General features: G+C 45.7%; 1 protein-coding gene across 1 annotated transcript in view; it reads left to right on the forward strand.

Annotated features, from left to right (window-relative positions):
* Nucleotides 1-19,978, forward strand: part of LOC144942715 (uncharacterized) — a 222,525-nt gene that overhangs the window by 107,463 nt on the left and 95,084 nt on the right. Inside the window, exon 2 of the mRNA XM_078869575.1 lies at nt 15,919-16,065. Within this exon, the coding sequence (XP_078725701.1) occupies nt 15,919-16,065 (147 nt within the window). The remainder of the gene's footprint in view (nt 1-15,918; nt 16,066-19,978) is intronic.

Genomic DNA, 19,978 nt, shown 5'->3' on the forward strand with positions numbered 1-19,978 from the left:
GCACATCACCAGCGCTGTTCGCTACGCTTTTTTCTATGAATGCCACTTTTGCCTATGAATAGACTCGCAGCTTCTATGCGACTGTGGAGTTTCCACCATCGGCTCGAGGCTGCATCCAACCAGGAGGCTCGGCGAGAGTGGCTAGGGATTGGAAGGCTCCGAGTTCATTTCCTTGTTGGGGGGATTGGCTCGGCCAATCATCTCTCTAGGTTCGATAAAATAGATAACACTTTGTTGGTGGTTGTCCTGTTCACGAACTCTGCCCCACCATAAGAATGTGGAATTTCAAACACTGGCTTGCAGATTTAAACAGAAGGTAAATACTGCCTCAATGCTTATTTGGGCGAGGAAATAATTGTCATTGTTTTTGAGTTCCAAGTAGTTAACGGGAACTTAGCACCATGCCTCGCTCATTCGAGCAGATAACCGCTTTGACATATTCTAAGCAGCACACCGCATGCAACACATTATACATAATACTTGTGTAATAGAGGTCGTGGAAGCGACTTCTGGAATCCGGTCTTTATTTGTCTTTCGTTCACAACACTCCTATCTTACTCCTTCACGCTGCTGACAGACAGCGTGAGAGGGCGTGAGAGAGACACGCGCGGCCACGTGGCAGCCTGGACCCCGCTCCAGCGTGCCCTCACCCTCCGTTCGTTCCAGATCTGACCACGTGTTGTCCGTCTCCACCCCTTTTAATACCCGGGTCACGTGGTACCTTTCCACCAATCCTGGTTAACCTCTATGGAATCTTCGAGACCCATCGTACGTTCCCAGGATCGCGCCCCTGACTCGTCCCCCCATTGGCTGTGGCTAAAGCCAGCAGATCCAATCCTCTACTTACAGATGTCACCTTCCCATTACGTCAGGGCCACGCCCCTAAACTTCCCCCATTGGCTATGGGCCAGGACCGGTAGAGCCAATCATCGTAACGAGGTGTGACCCATCAGCAACCCGGATATATCCTCACATTACACTTGTATACACACATGCGCGTACATTGAAAACCCTGTGCCACGGCACTCAACCCAAGTCACTCTTGCAAATGAGTCTCTCTTGCAAATGAGACTCCTCCTGACCTGTTGGGTTACGACCTGGGTTAAACAGAATTAACTTGAATGCTTTAAATCCTGGTACGTCAATCAAGGGTCACCTGAAATCCCTTCTGCTCAATCGCGTGCAATCCCAGAAGCTGAAAGGATTCAGGCCAGTTAATTTAGTTATCGCCATGAACAATCCGGATGCTAAAAGATGAAATGGATTTGTGCTTGCTCACATGCAAGTTATGCATGGAGTCACACACACACACACAAATGCACACTCACTTAGTACTGCAGTAATGATGCACACACAAATTCAATGAGCCTTGAGCCATTCCATCGAGGTGTTTCAGCAAGGCCAGCTGTGCTAGTGACAGGATTAGGCAAACACAATGCCAGATTTGACACACTTCTACCAGACCTATTAAACAAAAACATCGGGGTGGTAGAGCTAACATGTGTGAAAGCATTGGAAATGCCCACAATTTTATCTCGGCTCGCAGGAATATAATTTTCCCGTGGAATGACAATGCCACTCTGGGGGAATAGGCAAGTTAATTAATATATACAGTATGTATGTCAATATAGCCTTGGCCGAAAGCAGTAATGATACCGCAAGGGAATGCCGGAAAGGGGCTCTTGGCAGTCCAAAAAGATCACCAGCACTGGGAGAGGTTTCGTGGATGCCCGTGGAGGGCTCGCGAAGCAAAATGAAATATTGAGAGACACTGGAGAGAGTGTTGGGAGGGCCTGTGTTTCTCGGTGTTCTGTCTGCGTTTTCATTACTGCAGCAAGTAAGTGGGTCTTGTGGGGGTCTTCAGGCAGGGTGAAGCATTGATGAGGGCATTATTTTCTGTAATTGGATGATGTGCAGTGAGTTGAACTTCCGCTACATTAAACTTCGTCGTGATTTCTACATGCGTGATGCATTCAGCTGCGCTGTAAGTCGATCATCGATTGTCCGGCAGCTTTTTGGGGGGAAATGGGGCTCCGCATTTTAAAAAAACGCCGGATAATCACTACATCCTTATTATTAAACAAAACTTTTTTGCACATTCTTGCATAAGATCATGTTTCAGGTGTTGTGCATATGTTTGTTTAGTGTTCTAAATGTGTTTGCTGGATGAAATTGACGTAAATAAACATACAAATAGACGAAAATAAATAGCCCACTGTAAAATGTTAGTGGATTTTACTGTACCATACTTACCTCTCCAATCTCGAGAACTCTGCATGGGGTGCTACTCATGCTCTTGTTTCAACGACATGTGTTTGACGATTCCCAGCCATGGCCAATACCCAACGCGGATGACATCTAACCCGGGAATTGCAGATGTCACATTTGAAGACGTAAACACTCCTCTTAACATTCCGCAAAGAGACACAACTCCTTGACCAGATGGTATAAATTTCGATGTAAAGCTTTCGTGACTGCAGGGATTCATCTTCTTGGTATAGCCGTGGACCCCATCCAAGAAGTGGAGCTGGTTCTTGCAAACAAAATTAGTGGATCTATTTCCGAAATGTGTACACAGACGTGGAATACCTCAATTGTGCCTCACCGCCTCAATCATTCTCCTTTGCAAAGTCTACAAATGCCCAAACATACATCTGTCATCTATGAAAGAATAATTTCTGACAGTCGGGCAGAATATCGGATGAAATAGCGTTATTAAACATCTATTATACGTCGGTTGTATTTTTTGACAGTTGAATGGTCGTCGATACGGGGAACCGCGTGCACGCATCGTGACTCTACAACGCAGGGACACGGTTAGATGACAAACATTGCCTGAGTGAAAGAGCACTTGGTGCCATCTCCTACAAGCGAGGGGTTATCTCACTTCGGGGTTTATCTAACTCCGGCAGCCTGCGCACAGGGAACAATTGTGTGAGCACCGATTATAAAGATAGACGTAGATTCATCTATTGATGACGCCTATAACTTTCAAACATTAGGCGATTGTTATCGCCTCACTTAGAGTTCTCACCAACATCTGTAAGAGAGAGACCACGTAACATGTCTCACTTCCCCAAGTCCCACCATTTGTTTTGAATTATCTTTAACGCGTAGAATTTACGATTTAAAGCTTTCGTGACTGCAGGGATTCATATTCTTGGTTCTTTCGGTAAAGTCACGTAGAAGGGAAATAATAAAATAATAAAATCATACGTAATTAAATACAATTCTCACGACGTTTCGGCCACAACGCAAGTAGCCGTCCTCAGGTGAAGAAATAGAGCTGTCGGAAAGACAGCGTTCTAAGTGAAAGAGCGTTCATTAGGACGCTGTCTTTCCGACAGCTCTGTTTCTTCACCTGAGGATGGCTGCTTGCGTTGTGGCCTTCAACGTCGTGAGAATTATTTTATTATGAATGATTTTTATTACTTATTTCCCTTCTACGTGACTTTACCGAAAGAACCAAGAATATGAACACGTAGAATTTCGCGACCAATATTATCAACAATAAAGGTTTTTTTTGTGTTAGATGGAGTAAATATAAATGTGTCGTTTACCCACCACCACCCTACCAACCAACTGCACCATCATGCATCATCTTCACATTCCTTAAGCTTTCTTCAGCTTAGCTCTATCTAATATCCACAAATAGATTTTTTCTCAATCTCCTTTAAATGTTTCTTATGGTCGTAGGTCACCTACTCTTCCTGGCTATGCTCATCCTCAACGTCTGTAATCTCATTTCAGACGATAACAACAACAAATAATTCGAGTGACCATCCGATTTACATGTTGGCAAATGTCCCTTTTGGTCAGATTTCTCAGCAAAATGTTGCAATGTCTTCATTTCCAACAGCGAGGCAAATCGCCTGAGGAATGTGCTTTGGCCTTTCTGGATATGAAATTGGCCATAAATGTACGTATATTTCCCCAGTGTGCACTGCTGATGTTGACTGGTAAATTTAGGACGAGGTGGTCAAAGCAAAGTCCTAAATTAGGTAAAGTTGTTCATTGCCACCCCCCCCACATTTAATATGTATATACACACACACGCAGAATTACACAAATAATAATAAAACAAGTGCTAAGAACGTAATGCGTCTGTATTTATCTCCCACTATTCAAATATTGTTCATTAGGAAGGAGCCATAAAACAAAGAACCAGAACCAAAAACCCCACTGGAAACGCTGCATCTCGTCTCGTACGATGACTTGACACGTGGATAATTATTGAACACGCTGGTACAACGCGTATCAGCTGACGCGTCTAGTATCCCCCTTCTGCTGCAAGTCTCCACCTTCCAGGCTGTGCACATGTGTTATGAATGTGATTTGGACATATGAGTACTTATTGAAGCTGCCAGATTTGTTTTAATGCCCACGGAACACCCCTCCTAATACCCACTCAGTTTGGTACAAGCACATGTATTGTGGTCCAGTTGGACACCTCATTGCTAGCCCAAGGTCTTCAGTGTCTTTATTGCGAGGAACACTTTGGGGGGAGGGCATTGCCAGCCCAATGGTGTCAGCGTCGTTATTGTGAGCAAACATACACACCTAGCTGCCCCGTGAACATGCTGAGCTATACGCTTAGTTGATCCATGTATAGCATAGGCTGACGAAGCCACATGGGTTCTCCCATCTTGCCTGAATGCCGTGTTGGGATCTGGGTGGAATCGGTCCCACTGTGCGCTATACGTTTCAATAGACCAAGAAGATGCTAATAGGGTAGCCAGGCTTCATGGGCCTTCCCTTCTTGCCTGAATGGGATGTCAGGCTCTGCGCAGCCAGGCCACCCTGCCAAATGCATATGTAGTGGGTACAGATGGAGACAGAGACTTCTTCTTGGAGGCCACGCTTTATTTAACAATAGCCCTAACACAATTGGGTAACTGCCCCTTCCACCAGATAACCTGGGGAGGTATATCCTCCGGGCCAGCTACTCTGAACCCACAGGGTGGCTATCGCAGACCGGACCCCAGCTCGGGTCCGGGTCCCGTAGTTGGAGCTCCTCTCGCAGGCGACGACGTGGAGATCTTCATTCATACAACAGCAGCCGGCGCCGCTCAGGGCTCCGGCTTATATCTCCAATCTCGGGGTTCGCTCTGCCCCTAGCCACGCCCACCTTCTCGAAGCCTCGACAAGGACCTGTCCCTGGACACGTGGTCCCCCCAGCCCCCTCCGCCCGGCACCGCTGCCACTCGAAGAGATGTCTGCAATGTGAACATTGCGCAACCGGCTTCTCCCAAGCCGGCTTCACACAGTGGCGTGCAGTGACATCCAGCGATGCCACTGCACACGTACATATGTTGAACTTCTTTCGGACCGTACGTAGCAAACCGTGCCAATCGCAGGTCAACGTACGACCCTGCTGATAATTATAAACTAAACTTTAATTTAGCAGATAAAGACCACTGAGCTATCATGCATTTTTCAGAAGCGACCTGGCCACAAATGATAGCTCAACAAAGTGGCTTATCACGTGGAAATTTATAGCGGCCAAATACTCTGAACGCGCGTTGATTCTAAATGTGGAGGGAAAACCCAGAGAAGCCGGAGAAAAAATCCACACGACCACGGAGAGAACATTCAAACTCCAGATGTCAGGGTCGGGATCAACCCCACGACTTCCTGTAAACCAGGCGAGGGAGATAACATCTCACCACCGTGGTGATCCCGCTCAGAATCATGCTAGAAGAATGGAATTGCAATTCCAGGTGGGGATTTGTTTTAATGCCCTAGCTCTAACGTGTACACATTTGTTTCCCTTCGTGTCTGTCGTGTGTGTGTGTGTGCGAGTGGTTCAATGAGTTGATTGCAGGCAGTATTGGCCGTGAAAGGAAAATGCCCTTGTTTTACATGCACAGTGATAGCACCACAGCAGACCTCCCTTTCCACAGACCAATATTAAATAAGGCAATCTAATTGCGCACACTGTGCGATGAATAAAAAATACTTTTTTTCTTCTTATTCAAAACGCCCAATGCAATATTTGCATTACTCCACTGCACAGGGTGGGGGGGGGGGGGGACATGAAACATGCGGAGAACGTCACCGCGATGAAATATAGTTTTCATTAAGTGCATGGCTGGAGGTGAAGTGTAAATCGTGGAGGTATCTTATTGGTTTTTTTTTTACCTCTGATATCATGGCTTGAGCTAATTTGCCAAAGTACCTGTGCACCTTGTGATCGGCTCGCCAGGCTGCATCCTAGGGGGCTGCTTTTCATCATCTGCACGAGGGCCTTTGCTTTCATATTTATGCTTTTGGTTTGCATGGTGGTGCGTTTTAAAGGGAACCCAGCTATTTGCGCAAAGCATTCTTGTCATTATGCATGTGTTGCATCCACGTGAATGTGTGCGCTTTGGGTGTGTATGTGTGTGTGTCTCTGTGTGAATGGGTTGGGGAGCGATTGTGTAGGGGTCAGCACGCTCCGCTACAAACCTGGCGCCCTGAGTTCGATTTCCGCTTGTGACAATTATCCGAATCGGGCCACCCTTAGGTCGACTCAGCCTAAAATGAGTAACTATTGCAATGTGTCAACGTCGCCACTGGAGAGACAACAGCGGTAGGTCGTGGGGCTGGCCACCCACCCCCTTTGTGTGCCATGCCGGACCTCAAAGGAATTTATTAACAACACTTGCCCCAATAGCCGGTTGATGGTATATGGGGGGTCTTTGTCTTTTTATGGTGGCCCGTGCTGTGTAATACTATGTGTAAGTTGCCCGACCTGCCACTCCATACAAAGCTTCAGCTGGTCTAACTCGTGGTCGCGCCCTTTCAGTGCTCTGCTTGTGTCACATGGAACCACTTGTAGGAACGCATGTGCTGATTTTAGAGCATTCACGCCAGCCTGCCTAGAGTCCATCCCGAGTCTGTCCAGGCTGCATTGCGAGGCGCTTACAGATACTTGGACACAACCCCTATCGTTGGGCTCCACTGGCAGGCAATGATTTATTAGCTGCATCGCATAGCTCGCACGGCTTAGTCGCCACATGCCCCAGCAACTCCTATTTGGCAACATCGAGAGGGCTAAATGTGCATAGCATGAGCTCGAGTAGAGAGGAGATGACTTGGAACAGGAGGACCTATGGAAGAGTGGACTTGCGATTGACGGGTGTAAGTGATGTCAAGATCAGCCTATTTGCAAAAGGAGGTAGGGTGGAGCATCTGCCAGTCATATCAGTTAACACACAATGCCTAGGTCTACCCAGTGACTTTCTGTAAGTAAGCCTTTGCCTCCTTATTTCCTTAAAGTGCACTTAGCCTGGTACGAGGGCCACAACGGTGTCATCATCACTTCGTGGCAATTCATGCCTGTTGTTATACTTCATTATTGCGCGCTAACAGCACTTGCCTCCTAACTTCTATACGACTATAAGGGGGATCTTGGCATGTGTACGTGCATTTGTGCAATTGTGAGGATGGGGAGCAATCATGCAGTGGTAAGTGTACGAGCCGGCTACCTGAGTTCGATCCTTGGCGACAGTTAACATAAGTGGTGAGTGATATCTGTACCAATTCTGGACCTCTACGAGGTTCATTCAAACTTAAATGCACACTTGGTATGATGTGTAAACATCATCACTGTATAGACAAAGTAAGTCGGGAATGGTGCAGGCCTTCATAGAATCTCGCGAACAACACTTACCCCAACAGCCTGTGCAGGCTATACAGGAGATCTTTATCTTTGCCTTTGTGCAATGCTGTGGTGGTTAATGCACCGCACTACCGATCTAGTAACTCCGGTCTGATCAAATCAGGTTTGAGGATTGGGAATTTGTAATGTTCATATAGCGGTGAGTGTTTGTAATAAATGCAATGTTCTGTAAACAAATATAGTAATATTCTGTCAACGGCGAACAACTTAGCTTTAATTCTGTTGTGGCTCAAATACGAATTACACGAAGTGGTATTTCTGGCTTCCTGTTGTATTAATAATGATACAGTGTTTGGTTTATTTCAACATTGTTATTCACCAGAGACAAAAAAAAACATATTCAGTATTTAATTATATAGCACTGATGGCTTATTGCCTCATGAACACAGGCAAATAAAACATTAATATATAGACTTGAATATAAAAGTCCCATTTCATACATCATTTGTTGCGAAATCTATACTAATATTTCCATATTAATGCGGTATAAGATAAACGCACGTAAATGTATAATAAATATGGCTTTAATTCGACTGGCGGTGCTGCATTATATTCGCTAAAATTATAAACATTCCACGTTGAGCTCGGAATACATAAACCATTTACGTCAGGATTAGTGACTGCACAAGGGATCATTTAACGCTGTTAATTACTCCCGAACCACGACGGCGTTACACAATGACAATTATATAGTAACGCAGAATTGTCTTACATTTCTACAACTATTTTAGCTCTTGAAAAGCTATAGAACGTTGTGGGTTTTTTTTTTACCAAATCTATATCAAGTATATGTGTGAATATTTTTTGTTTTACTGGGGCAGTGTCCTTTGTTATCTGCCTCACAGCCCATCAGCTGCATTCTCTTTCTGGTTTGGGGCATTTCCACGTCCTCAGCCCAGCATTCACGATGATTCCACTGCAGTCGGACACAATCATTGTCACTCTGATCAACTGTTGAGTATGTAATGTAAGTAACTCGGCGGGAGACGACTTCACGGGTAGCACACTCTTTATTTCACCAACTTCGGTTCACAGGCGACTAACACCCACTGTAGTATCTCGGGTGACTAACACCCCCCTTGGTTACTCGGGTGACTAACACCCACTTGGTTACCCGGGTGACTAACACCCACTTAGCTACTCGGGTGACTAACACCCACTTGGTTACCCGGGTGACTAACACCCACTTAGCTACTCGGGTGACTAACACCCACTTGGTTACTCGGGTGACTAACACCCACTTAGCTACTCGGGTGACTAACACCCACTTGGTTACTCGGGTGACTAACACCCACTTAGCTACTCGGGTGACTAACACCCACTGAGCTACTCGGGTGACCAACACCCACTTAGCTACTCTGGCGACTAACGCCCACTGAGCTACTCTGGCGACTAACGCCCACTGAGCTACTCGGGTGACAAACACCCACTGAGCTACTCGGGACACACCCTGCCGGGGTGTCCGTCTCGACTGTGGGTCCCCCAGTCCCGACCCACGTGGGCGTCGAACCACGGGTCCCACAGTCTCGCCTCCGAGCCACACAGGGCCCCGGTCCCTACAAGGACAGCGGGACTAGGGGTCTCGGGGCACTATCTCTTCAACTCCGTCTTCGATCTTCAACTGGTTAACCACCCCGAGTGCTCTCGCGCGTCCCCCTTTATACCCCACCTGCGGACGTCGCTGAGAGCACCCATCCTATTTGACCAATCACTGGGCACTCGCTACGATCCTGTTTTCCCACATCTCAGCGTGCCTCACCACCCACGCCGCGCCGCCCCGTCATCCGTCACTCCCGGCGCGCGCGTCCATACCACGCCCACAACGCGTGCCCAACCCCGCACCCCGTGCTGCCCCGTGATCCATCACTGTCACAGTCGGCGCGCGTCAACACCACCACTACAAGTACACAGCGCCGAAATCCTATCGTTATTTTATTTTGTTTGCAGTGTTTCCCAAGTCTTTTTTTTTATTATGTATATTTTTATATTTTCTCTGTTTTCAATAACGTTCTCAAAAGCGTTATGATCATCTTCCTAGCTGTTCAGCTTCTGAAAGGCACTTGCTCTTCAAAATCTTTGCACTGAAATTAGCAGTAATATAAAGGAAACCGTAATTACAAATGAGGCAAAAATCCTGAGAAAACGTGTGTCCATAAGTTAACTAGGTTTACGAGCAAACCTACGAATAAGCCCAGCTGTGCCTCAAGACCTAAGGATGCTCCTGATTGAGATGTTCGTCCCGTTCCTTATTGACAAAATTTTGCCCGAAGGAAGAAACCATAATGACCAGCGAAATTTCACACGTTTTCGGGACGAGTGTTCAAACTCCACATGTCGAATAGCGACCTACTTGCTGTACTCAGTGCTGAATTAAGCTAGTGCGCGACCTGTAGCATATGTTATAAAGGGGCCTAAATAAATAAATAAACGCATAAATCTTAAAACGCAATTTTTTTACGTGCATATTAAAGTAATTGTATTTTTTCATTTGCTATACAGCCAGATAATACGACAAATCGCTAACCTCAAACACCCAGTCGTCCATAAACGTTGAAGGCGGTATAGTACTATAGTAATAGAGCAAGTGCAGAATCACTGAACCAGAATTGATAGCTTAAAAGCATTTAGCGCGGGGCCCTTGAAGGTGCGGGGCCCGTAGCATTTGTAGCTACTTTTGCTCCGAGTATAATCCGACACTGGCTGTACTTGCCTCATACATCGGTACCCTGGACATGGACGTCTCGTCCACGCGTGATTCTCCACAGCATCCACCAATCCTGTGCCAAAGTGGCTGGGTGACAGATGTACGCACGCCGCCACAATACGGATACACAATAAACGAACCCCAACATCATCTTCATCATCATCGTCGGCGTCCGCCGCGGTCAATCCACGACCGAATGAAGGCCCAAATTGCCGCCACCTCGGACGACAATCGTTGCGACGGGATCCAAAATACCTCAACGAAAACTAACTCGGTCGTGAAGTTTGCTCGGCCGTTTCTGTTGCGTTCCTTCACTTTTCCTGAACGTGTGTCCCCAATTTCTGAGTGACGCTTTTAATTATTGGATTTTTTTTGGTGGTGGGGGGGGTGGGGAGAAGCATTCGTAGAGTGCTGCTGTATTGAATTCTTGTCCGAGATAGAGGGAAAAAAAACCTTTACGCGGCATAGCACTTGTTCCTATTTATCCCAGAGCCCCAAATAAGGGACGCGTTTCATACGCTGTGATCATTCCTTAGCGAGGTTCAGCACTGCACGGCCGCGAGGCACGGCTTTCCGGGAAGGGAGACAAAATAACAGAAACAAACGAGCGAGGCAATTACACGGAATGTAATTAGGCTGCCACTTCTGTGAAACGGATTGTACACGGGATGAGTGCGGTACAAGGCACCCCCCCCCCCCTCACCAACACACTTAATTTCAAGAACTCGGCACCGTCTCGGTTGTAATGCGGACCGTTTCATCAGAAGTACACGCGCTCGTGTTCAGCGTGTTCAGCGCGTGCGTGTGCGTGCGTGTTCAGCGTGCAGGTAAGTCTCTGGCAGGTGGGGGGGCAGGTGGGGGGCAGGTGGGAGGGCAGGTGGGGGGGGGGCTGGTGGGGGGGAGGTGGGGGGAGGTGGGAGGTAGGTGAGGGGCAGGTGGGGGGGGGGCAGGTGGGGGGGCAGGTGGGGGGGCAGGTGGAGGGCAGGTGGGGGGTAGGTGGGGGGCAGGTGAGGGGCAGGTGAGGGGCAGGTGAGGGGCAGGTGGGGGGTAGGTGGGGGGGGTAGGTTGGGGGGCAGGTGGGGGGGTAGGTGGGGGGGCAGGTGGGGGGGCAGGTGGGGGGGACAGGTGAGGGGCAGGTGAGGGGTAGGTGGGGGGCAGGTGAGGGGCAGGTGGGGGGGGGCAGGTGGAGGGCAGGTGAGGGGCAGGTGGAGGGGGTAGGTGGGGGGGCAGGTGGGGGGGCAGGTGGAGGGCAGGTGGGGGCAGGTGGGGGGGGGGGGCAGCACGGATTCGGGTGGACTCGCACACTTGTTGTGTGAAGATTTGTTTCACGTCGTTAACTTGATGAATTAACCACCCTCATGTTAGCGAATGGGGTAAAGCAAGGAAATAAATACGGTAATGAAGTGAGAGGTACAAAGCGAGCATGCGAAGGGCAAACTTGCTATTATTTAGTTGAACACGTAGGTAAAAAATTAAAATTCATAAAAGTCAAATAAAAATAAAATAAAAATCACGAAGTTTCGGAGGCAACACAAGCTTCCGTCTTCAGGTGGAACCGTCACAGCAATCGTGACTTTACCGAAAAACCTAAGAATATGAATCCTTGCAGTCACGAAAGCTTCAAATCTAGAATGAACACGTAGGCTTTCGCGACCAATATCCATAATAGAGTTTTTTTGGGGGCGTTAGATCGCGTACATGATTATTTCCTATTAATTCCTTCAAAAGGAAAATACGTGCAGCCTCGGGAAAAAAAACACCGTGTGACTCTCAGTAAAAGTCTGAGGGGGGTCTCTTTGTCGTCTTGTGTTGTGATCCATTGCATTGCCCGCACACCGATGTGAAACTGACTCCCCTGGGGATCACTTAAACAGTCATTAATGTGGGGCGCAAAATATGAACCTTACTCGAGGAGTGGATTTAGCAAACACAAGCGGAGTCCAATTCGGATGTTTTCATTGGTTTAGGCAGTGATTATGGGTAAATACTTGCGAGCAAATTGCATGCTGATGATAACAAATGTAAAGCTTACTTTTGTCTAGGAACAAATTGTACAATGTATTAATGTGTGTGTGCTTATGTACAAGATGCCGAAATATGTTCAGGTCGACTCAATGGGTACCTGATGTAATCTTCTTGGTTCTTTCGGTAAAGTCACGTAGAAGGGAAATAATAAAATAATAAAAATAAAACATAATAAAATAATTCTCACGACGTTTTGGCCACAACGCAAGCAGCCGTCCTCAGGTGAAGAACAGGTCTGTCGGGAAGACAACGTCTGAATGATTCATTCAGACGTTGTGGCCGAAACGTCGTGAGAATCCTTTTATTATATTTTATTTTTATTATTTTATTATTTCTCTTCTACGTGACTTTACCGAAAGAACCAAGAAGATGAATCCCTGCAGTCACGAAAGCTTTAAATCGAAATTTACCTGATGTAATGTTTAGATCAGTGATAGGGAGACAAAGGTGGCCGGGTGTTTTTCCTGGCTAGACTGGAAACTCTTGCCTGATAGTAACACATGCACCAGCATTGCAATAGAGGGGAGTCTTTATTATACGTCTAACTTGCTGTAATTCATGTCTAAACAGAGACGGGAGAGTCATATTTGTACAAGAAGAGAAAACGAATTCCAGACAATGGGAGCAGCAAAGGCGAAGGGGTGACCTCCTGCCGTGCAGAGGTTGATGGGAAGTTGAGGTTGACGAATCAGGGAAGAGAGAGAGAGGGGGGGGAAAGAAAAATCGACGAGCGTTGAATGTTACACGTAAGGGGTCGTCCATAAATGACGTCACGCACCTGGGGGGTCAGAAATTTGTGACGATGTGTGACGAGGGGGGGGGGGGGTTTGAGAAATGTGACGTCACATCAAAATGCGCAACTGTAAATAAATATAGACAACACGTTCTACTTCATTAAATATACTTTTTAATAAATGTTTTCTCCTACAACATCAGAGTGCAGCGGCACATTAAATACGCACTACAATGACAATAGTTTAAAGCGATTTTGGGGGGGGGGCAGAGCTTTGTGACGTCATATTTGAGGGGGGGGGGTCTGACTTTTTGTGACGCCATGTGACGAGGGGGGACGGGTGTCAAAAATCGTCCAAAATCGCGTGACGTCATTTATGGACGGCCCCTAAACGAGGTGATGGAAATACATTTGCTCCTTTGTCCTGCACCAGCATCCCGATCCATACACCGTAAGATATTCGCATGACATTTTTGTTCTAGCCACCGCGTGACGGACAGGCGAAGTGGTGGTACCGCAAGCAAGCCGTTTGATCCCAGTCATTACCACGCGAGTCGGGTAAAAACGAGCAGCGGCATCAATCCGTGAACGCGACCGTGACCCCTTCTCCACTTGAAACTCTCCACTCGGCATGGATAACGCCAAAACCCACGTCGCCGCAAGAATGTCGTTGCACTGGCGAAATAATAATGCGGCATTTTAATGGAGTGGGAAGTCGGGGGGGGGGGGGTGATACGAAATGGGATTGTAAATGATAGTCTTCCGTCTGCGTGTTTTCCATTACACGCCCCATTGAACTCTTTCCGTGAGCAAAAAATGCCCATTGCCGTTGTTGCCAATGCATTAACACCTTAATCAACAACAACACACTGGCGGACGTTCGTCTAATGTTTGGAGAGCACGTGGCTTTTTGTTCAGCGAAGCAGAAATTGTAGATATATATTGTTTTTTCTCCCCTGTCCAAAACAAAACATTCAGTGTTTTCAAGTAGACTTTGTGCAATTTTGGTAAATATCATTTCGATTATTTGGTTGCTTCCTATAAATGACCACATAGGACGCAGTATCAGCCACTTGGATGAGCTATTATGTGTAACCAGGTCGCCTCTGAAAAAGGCATTTAGCTCAGTAGGCTTTACCTGGTAAATAAAAAAGTTCAGTTTACCTGTGAATGTACTGAACCAGTTTTTTAGTTGACTGCAATGCCTGTTTAACCTGTCTGAGCATTTGTGTTGCAAACTTTTGTTTGAATAAACCAACATTCAATGGCTATTTAACTTCTGAATACATTTTACTGGACCTTTTCACGTGACCGCTGTCTGCAGCTGTGCTCAATTCAAGAAATGTATTAATTCATCAATGGCAACTTCAGTTGTGCTGTTTGTTTCAAGCTGATTGGCTTTTTCAGCTTTCGGGCCCTCTATTCAGCCACCGTGGCATAGAAATAAGAGCTCATGTTTAAATGTGCGCATGAATGTCTCTGAAAGAGGAGCGATGTCATCCTAGCTGTGCCTGTCTCTGTCAGCTTAAATTGGCTGGGTAAACTATTCTACTCCCCATAGTATAAAAACTAAATTCGCTAAATCTTATTTACAGTCTGCCCTCGCTGGAATTATTGGGTCAAGTGTGCGTTTTGGGGTAGGAAATAGGGCGTTACACGCTTCCAGATGCACTACAGCTTTGTGCAATAGTGGACATTTATCAAAGTTATATCGAATCCGCATCAACATGTAGATATTAAGGCTGACGGGACTTTGGAAGCGCTCTGTCATCCAGAGGAAACCGCGATACGAAATCTTTAAACACTGCCTGGCCCTCATGGTTCACTAAATGTACCCTGGTGGTGAATCGTGGCTAATTTATAACATAAAACACCCTGGGGAAAATGCACCTTGTTATCATTTACAGCAAAAATAAAGAGACTTTTCACAACGACCTGCTGATGGCCATCATACATCACTAATGCTGCACCACACGTTTACGTAAATAGGTTTAATGTGGAAATATTATAATGCGGTTGGCCTCACGCACACACACGCGCGGGCGCGTGCACATTATAATTAAGCACAGTGGAAACATATCTGCAGAAAAGTCACTTTTTGTCATTTTCTTCTCGAAGCTGATTGCTGGAGCTGCACACTACATGTGGCGCTTCGTGCTGTGTTTGTCGCACTCTAACTTTTGTTGTTGCAATGTACGATTATTTTTACCCAGGTCTACCTTGAAAGAAGCTATTTCTGGTCTCATTAGACGTTTAATCTGGTCTTAATTAAGCACACGAAGTTACCAATGTCCCCAATGATGTGTACCGTGCTGTCGATTAATTAACATTTTAAGCAGGCAAGATATTGGCGATTTTTAAAACCTTACACAATCAGCAACATGTGCCTGTTGACCCTCATACGAAACAAGGAAGGGTGGCTTAACCCATAATTGAAAACAAACATTACATGACATTTGCAACTGTTGTCTAGGTCCCTTCCAAAAGATAATTCAAGTGGCCTCCTACCTGGATAATATAAAGAACATTTTGAATAGTTTTGTTGAATTTTAGGTTTGGACGATATTACATTGGGACCGCTGTTTTTATGTCAAGTTATTTTGACCAGGTCGACGCAACGCCATTATAAACTTTCAACTATTATTTACTTTACGTAGCAAACAAGCGGGTAAAACCGTATATAACACGGACGTTATCATTTAATGTGACAGCAAGTATCATTCGTTATATTCCACTTGTTGATTTGATCAACAACAACAACAACTTAATTCCCGCTATCCCCTTCGCTTGCAGTGGAGAAGTCTCTGACGGCGATGCAGTCGGGGACGCAGATGATCAAGCTCAAAGGGGGCCCAAAGGGCCTTCCCCGCCTCTATTACCTGGACGAGCAGCGCAGCTGCATCCGCTGGAGGCCCTCGAGGAAACAGGAGAAAGCAAAAAGTAAGTTCTGCTCCACAATGGACATTGCCTTCATGCGATCATGTTCCAATTGTGCCACAGTTGTGCCACGGATGTGCGACAATTGTGCAACTGGCCCCATCTTCTTGGTTCTTTCGGTAAAGTCACGTAGAAGGGAAATAATAAAATAATAAAAATAAATCATAATAAAATAATTCTCACGACGTTTCGGCCACAACGCAAGCAGCCGTCCTCAGGTGAAGAACAGGTCTGTCGGAAAGACAGCGTCATTCATATGTTTTATTTTTATTATTGTATTATTTCCCTTCTACGTGACTTTACCGAAAGAACCAAGAAGATGAATCCCTGCAGTCACGAAAACTTTAAATCGAAACTGGCCCCATGTTACGAGCCGAAGACGTTTCTGTTCATAACTCTGCAGCCAGCAGTGCATCACCCTGTGCCAGAACAATGACCTGGGAGATGAAATGACAGAACTGCTCTGCATTCGTCATCTTTATTCTTTGTCAGAATCGGAATCTTGATTCAGGCTGGAAGAATTCGATGTGCTATGAAGCTCTTCTTGCACAGATGTCCAGTATGGGCAGGTCAGAAAGTTACAACGACAAACAATAAAAAAAAACACAGGAGTGCAAAGTGTAAATCATTGTTTTCAGACCTGGACTTCAGCCAAATTGAGTAAAAAAAACACAAGTTTAATCTCAATTTGGAGCTTGCGTGACTGCAGGAATTATTCTTTGGTTCTTTCGGTAAAGTCACGTATAAATATAATTTAATTTATTATTTTATCTTTATACGTGACTTTACCGAAATAACCAAAGAATAAGTTTAATCTCTGAATCCTTTCTGTCCTTGACTGGGGCTGAGTCCATCGACTCACTACGCATGATGCAAAACCCAGCATCACAACGGTACTGCCTCAGCGCTCCAATCCTACGAGCTCTCCAGCCACCTGCAACAACTCGCTTCTTTATTTTCCCACAACAATGTCCAGCGAGACGAGGCCCAAGGTAAATTGTCTCCTTGATCAAATGTGCAGTGCGGTGGCACTTATCCCCCTTCAGCGGCTCAGCGCCAATTGTGGAAACGGACACATTTTCACGGCAACATGGCACTTGCTGTAACTTACGCTTGAGGTATAATGTGCCGAGTTGTTCTCCCAACGCGAAGTTGTTGCATCTTGATAATGAACAGAATGCTGTAATCACAGTTCCACCCAGCTACGTAACACCATCAGGGTAGGGGGGTCGTTATTATTAATGCTGCGCTTTCATCCCAGCAGGGCCTGTAAATGAGTGCCACCTCGTGAACATGCACGGGTGAGAAATTCGGAGTGATATGTGAAGTTGAAATGAGTGGCAAGTGGCCTCGGGGCTGCCAAATAAATTATGTTCCACGCCACTACGTGCTTGAGCAGTGGCACACTTTGCCTTGACGATGTTAGTATGTTAGTGCCATACAAAGCAAATTCATGGAACTAATAATGTGTGAATTAACGGCTACTGCACAGGTTTTTTTCGTGGTCATGTTGTGTGTGTCTCCGTTGCGGTATTCTGGTTGTACCACGTGCAGTTGGAGCAATGTCTGTCGTCTCGTACTATTTGCTGGGAGCTTCTTCAAGAGCTAATTTCGTTCATTTCACGAAGAAGCTACGCCGGAGATCGTGCTGAACAATGTGTGGTCCAACCTGAGAACATATATTCGAGAGAATGTTTGAATGAAACTCGCTGTACACTATTCTGGTGGATTGTGGGCAATTCATTCATAAATAAACAGACATGGATCTACCGTGCCAAGTGCGAAAAACGACATTTTAGTAAATCAGCCTATGGGCCTTCTGAACCATTTTTTAAACCAGCATTTGTTTTAGCGGGCAAATTTTGAACTGGTTTTGACTTTCCATGTCTCATCAGCAGAATGAGGCCTGTTAAACGAATGCACTGCCAACTCTTGTAATCGGGAATTACTATACCACGTGAAAAGGTAACATTTAAAATCTGCACAGATAGGTTTAGCAATCTATTTTCAATACTGCCATCTTCTGATCACCTTGCAGCCCAACTGCTCCACGCTCGTTACCTCCATAGCATTGGGTAATAAGCCCACGTCACCAGACCACGTGACCATGACCTCGTGACCACTGTCACACGGATTGGACGAATCATTTTACGTCACAGGCAAATTGGGAACAATACAGTGAGCTGGCAAACTTGTCTCTTAGTATGTACAGTATATACGTTGAACTTCCTTCGCACCGTACGTAGACAACCATGCTAATAGGAGGTGTGGAGGAAGGAAAACGAACTAAACACGAAAAGCAGTTCCCGAAAAAATTAGTTTTTTTCACACATCTGTTGAGACAAAATATGACGGATGAAAGGTATCCTCCATCGTTGCCACCGTCCACATGAGCTCTTCTTTTTCGGTCATTTAGAATTTAGTATTTCTGCACGGTCACGGAACGTGCACAGAGTAGACTTAATCCCAGAGGTGGGACAAAGTCATTGTTATGCAAGTCCAAGTCGAGTCGCAAGTCATCAAATTCATGACTCGAGTCTGACTCGAGTCCAAGTCACATGACTCGAGTCCACATCTCATAGGTGGGACAAAGTCATTGTTATGCAAGTCCAAGTCAAGTCGCAAGTCATCAAATTCATGACTCGAGTCTGACTCGAGTCCAAGTCACATGACTCGAGTCCACACCTCTGCTTAATCCGTCCGTTACCCACAACTCCTCACTTTCTTATCCGCACCATAGGAATGGCGGATGTACGGTCAATACCTCGGGAGCTATCGAATTTTCATTTTATCTGCATTTGATTTGGGCATTGCAGGAGGCTGATTTTTTCTCCCCTCGATCGTTTAGTCACACGGATAACGGATATAGAGGCATTGCAGTTTAAAAACGTTAGAGCAACACAACGTTTGTTTATAGAGAATGCAAAATATTGTCATTTTACATGTGGTGGAGCTGTTAATCATACTCAATATGAATAGAATTGATTAAAAGTGTGTTTTATATGGCGTGATTGATGAGTGTGAACAAGAGCCTAGAGTGTTCCTCATTAACCATTAATGAGAAATAAACAACTACGGTCGAAGATAGTTTGCAATCAATAATCAACCATGAATTGTTTGGAATTAATCAGATAATGTCCCTCTGCACTAATTAGTGAAGAGACCAAATCTATTCTTATGCTATTATTTTAATTTATTATTTTATCTTTAGACGTGACTTAACCGAAAGAACCAAAGAATAATTCCTGCAGTCACGAAAGCTCCAAAATTAAGATTAGACCAAATCTAATTACATTTATTGTTTATTACTTTTTAATTTTGTTGGATATTCTAAACAAGATGGTTCTTTACACGAAGTGGCTTTATCGAGCTCTGAAAGCTCGTTCACAAGGAAGCATTTTAATTGCAATCCGAGGCATTGTGGGTAATTTCTGTGGTGTGAGTTGCAGTTTAAATAATTACACAACACGTTTAAAGTTGAGTTAGCGGTGTTTAAAATTTGTCCTCAAGTTCGATTCCTTTCAATGCCTCAGGTCAGTGGCAAGTCATTAAAACCTCCTCTGCCCTCCAAAGATCTATCACTAGCCTGCTGACCAGTGCGAGGAAGTATGGTAAAACAAATCCCCTATGACTGTGATCACATCGGGACGCCTTCATGCTGTCACTTAATTGACAAAGGGCTGTAATTGTAAGCAGGCATAATATCGGCTTCACTTAAAACATTCACAGAAAAACAGTATGCGTCTCTGGCCAACAGACAGATTTTCAGCCTCATTGCATAATCCTGTCATATGAACACTGGGATTTGTGGACGGCCGTGCATGCAATCGCTGGCTTGAAAATGCCTTTTCGTTTGTTGAACGTCGCTACTGCCGCTCGTCGCCTATCGCTTGAACGGGCGCGCGTTGCCCGTGTC

Source organism: Lampetra fluviatilis, chromosome 28 (assembly GCF_964198595.1).
Source record: "Lampetra fluviatilis chromosome 28, kcLamFluv1.1, whole genome shotgun sequence".
In the NCBI taxonomy this organism is placed as follows: Eukaryota; Metazoa; Chordata; class Hyperoartia; order Petromyzontiformes; family Petromyzontidae; genus Lampetra; species Lampetra fluviatilis.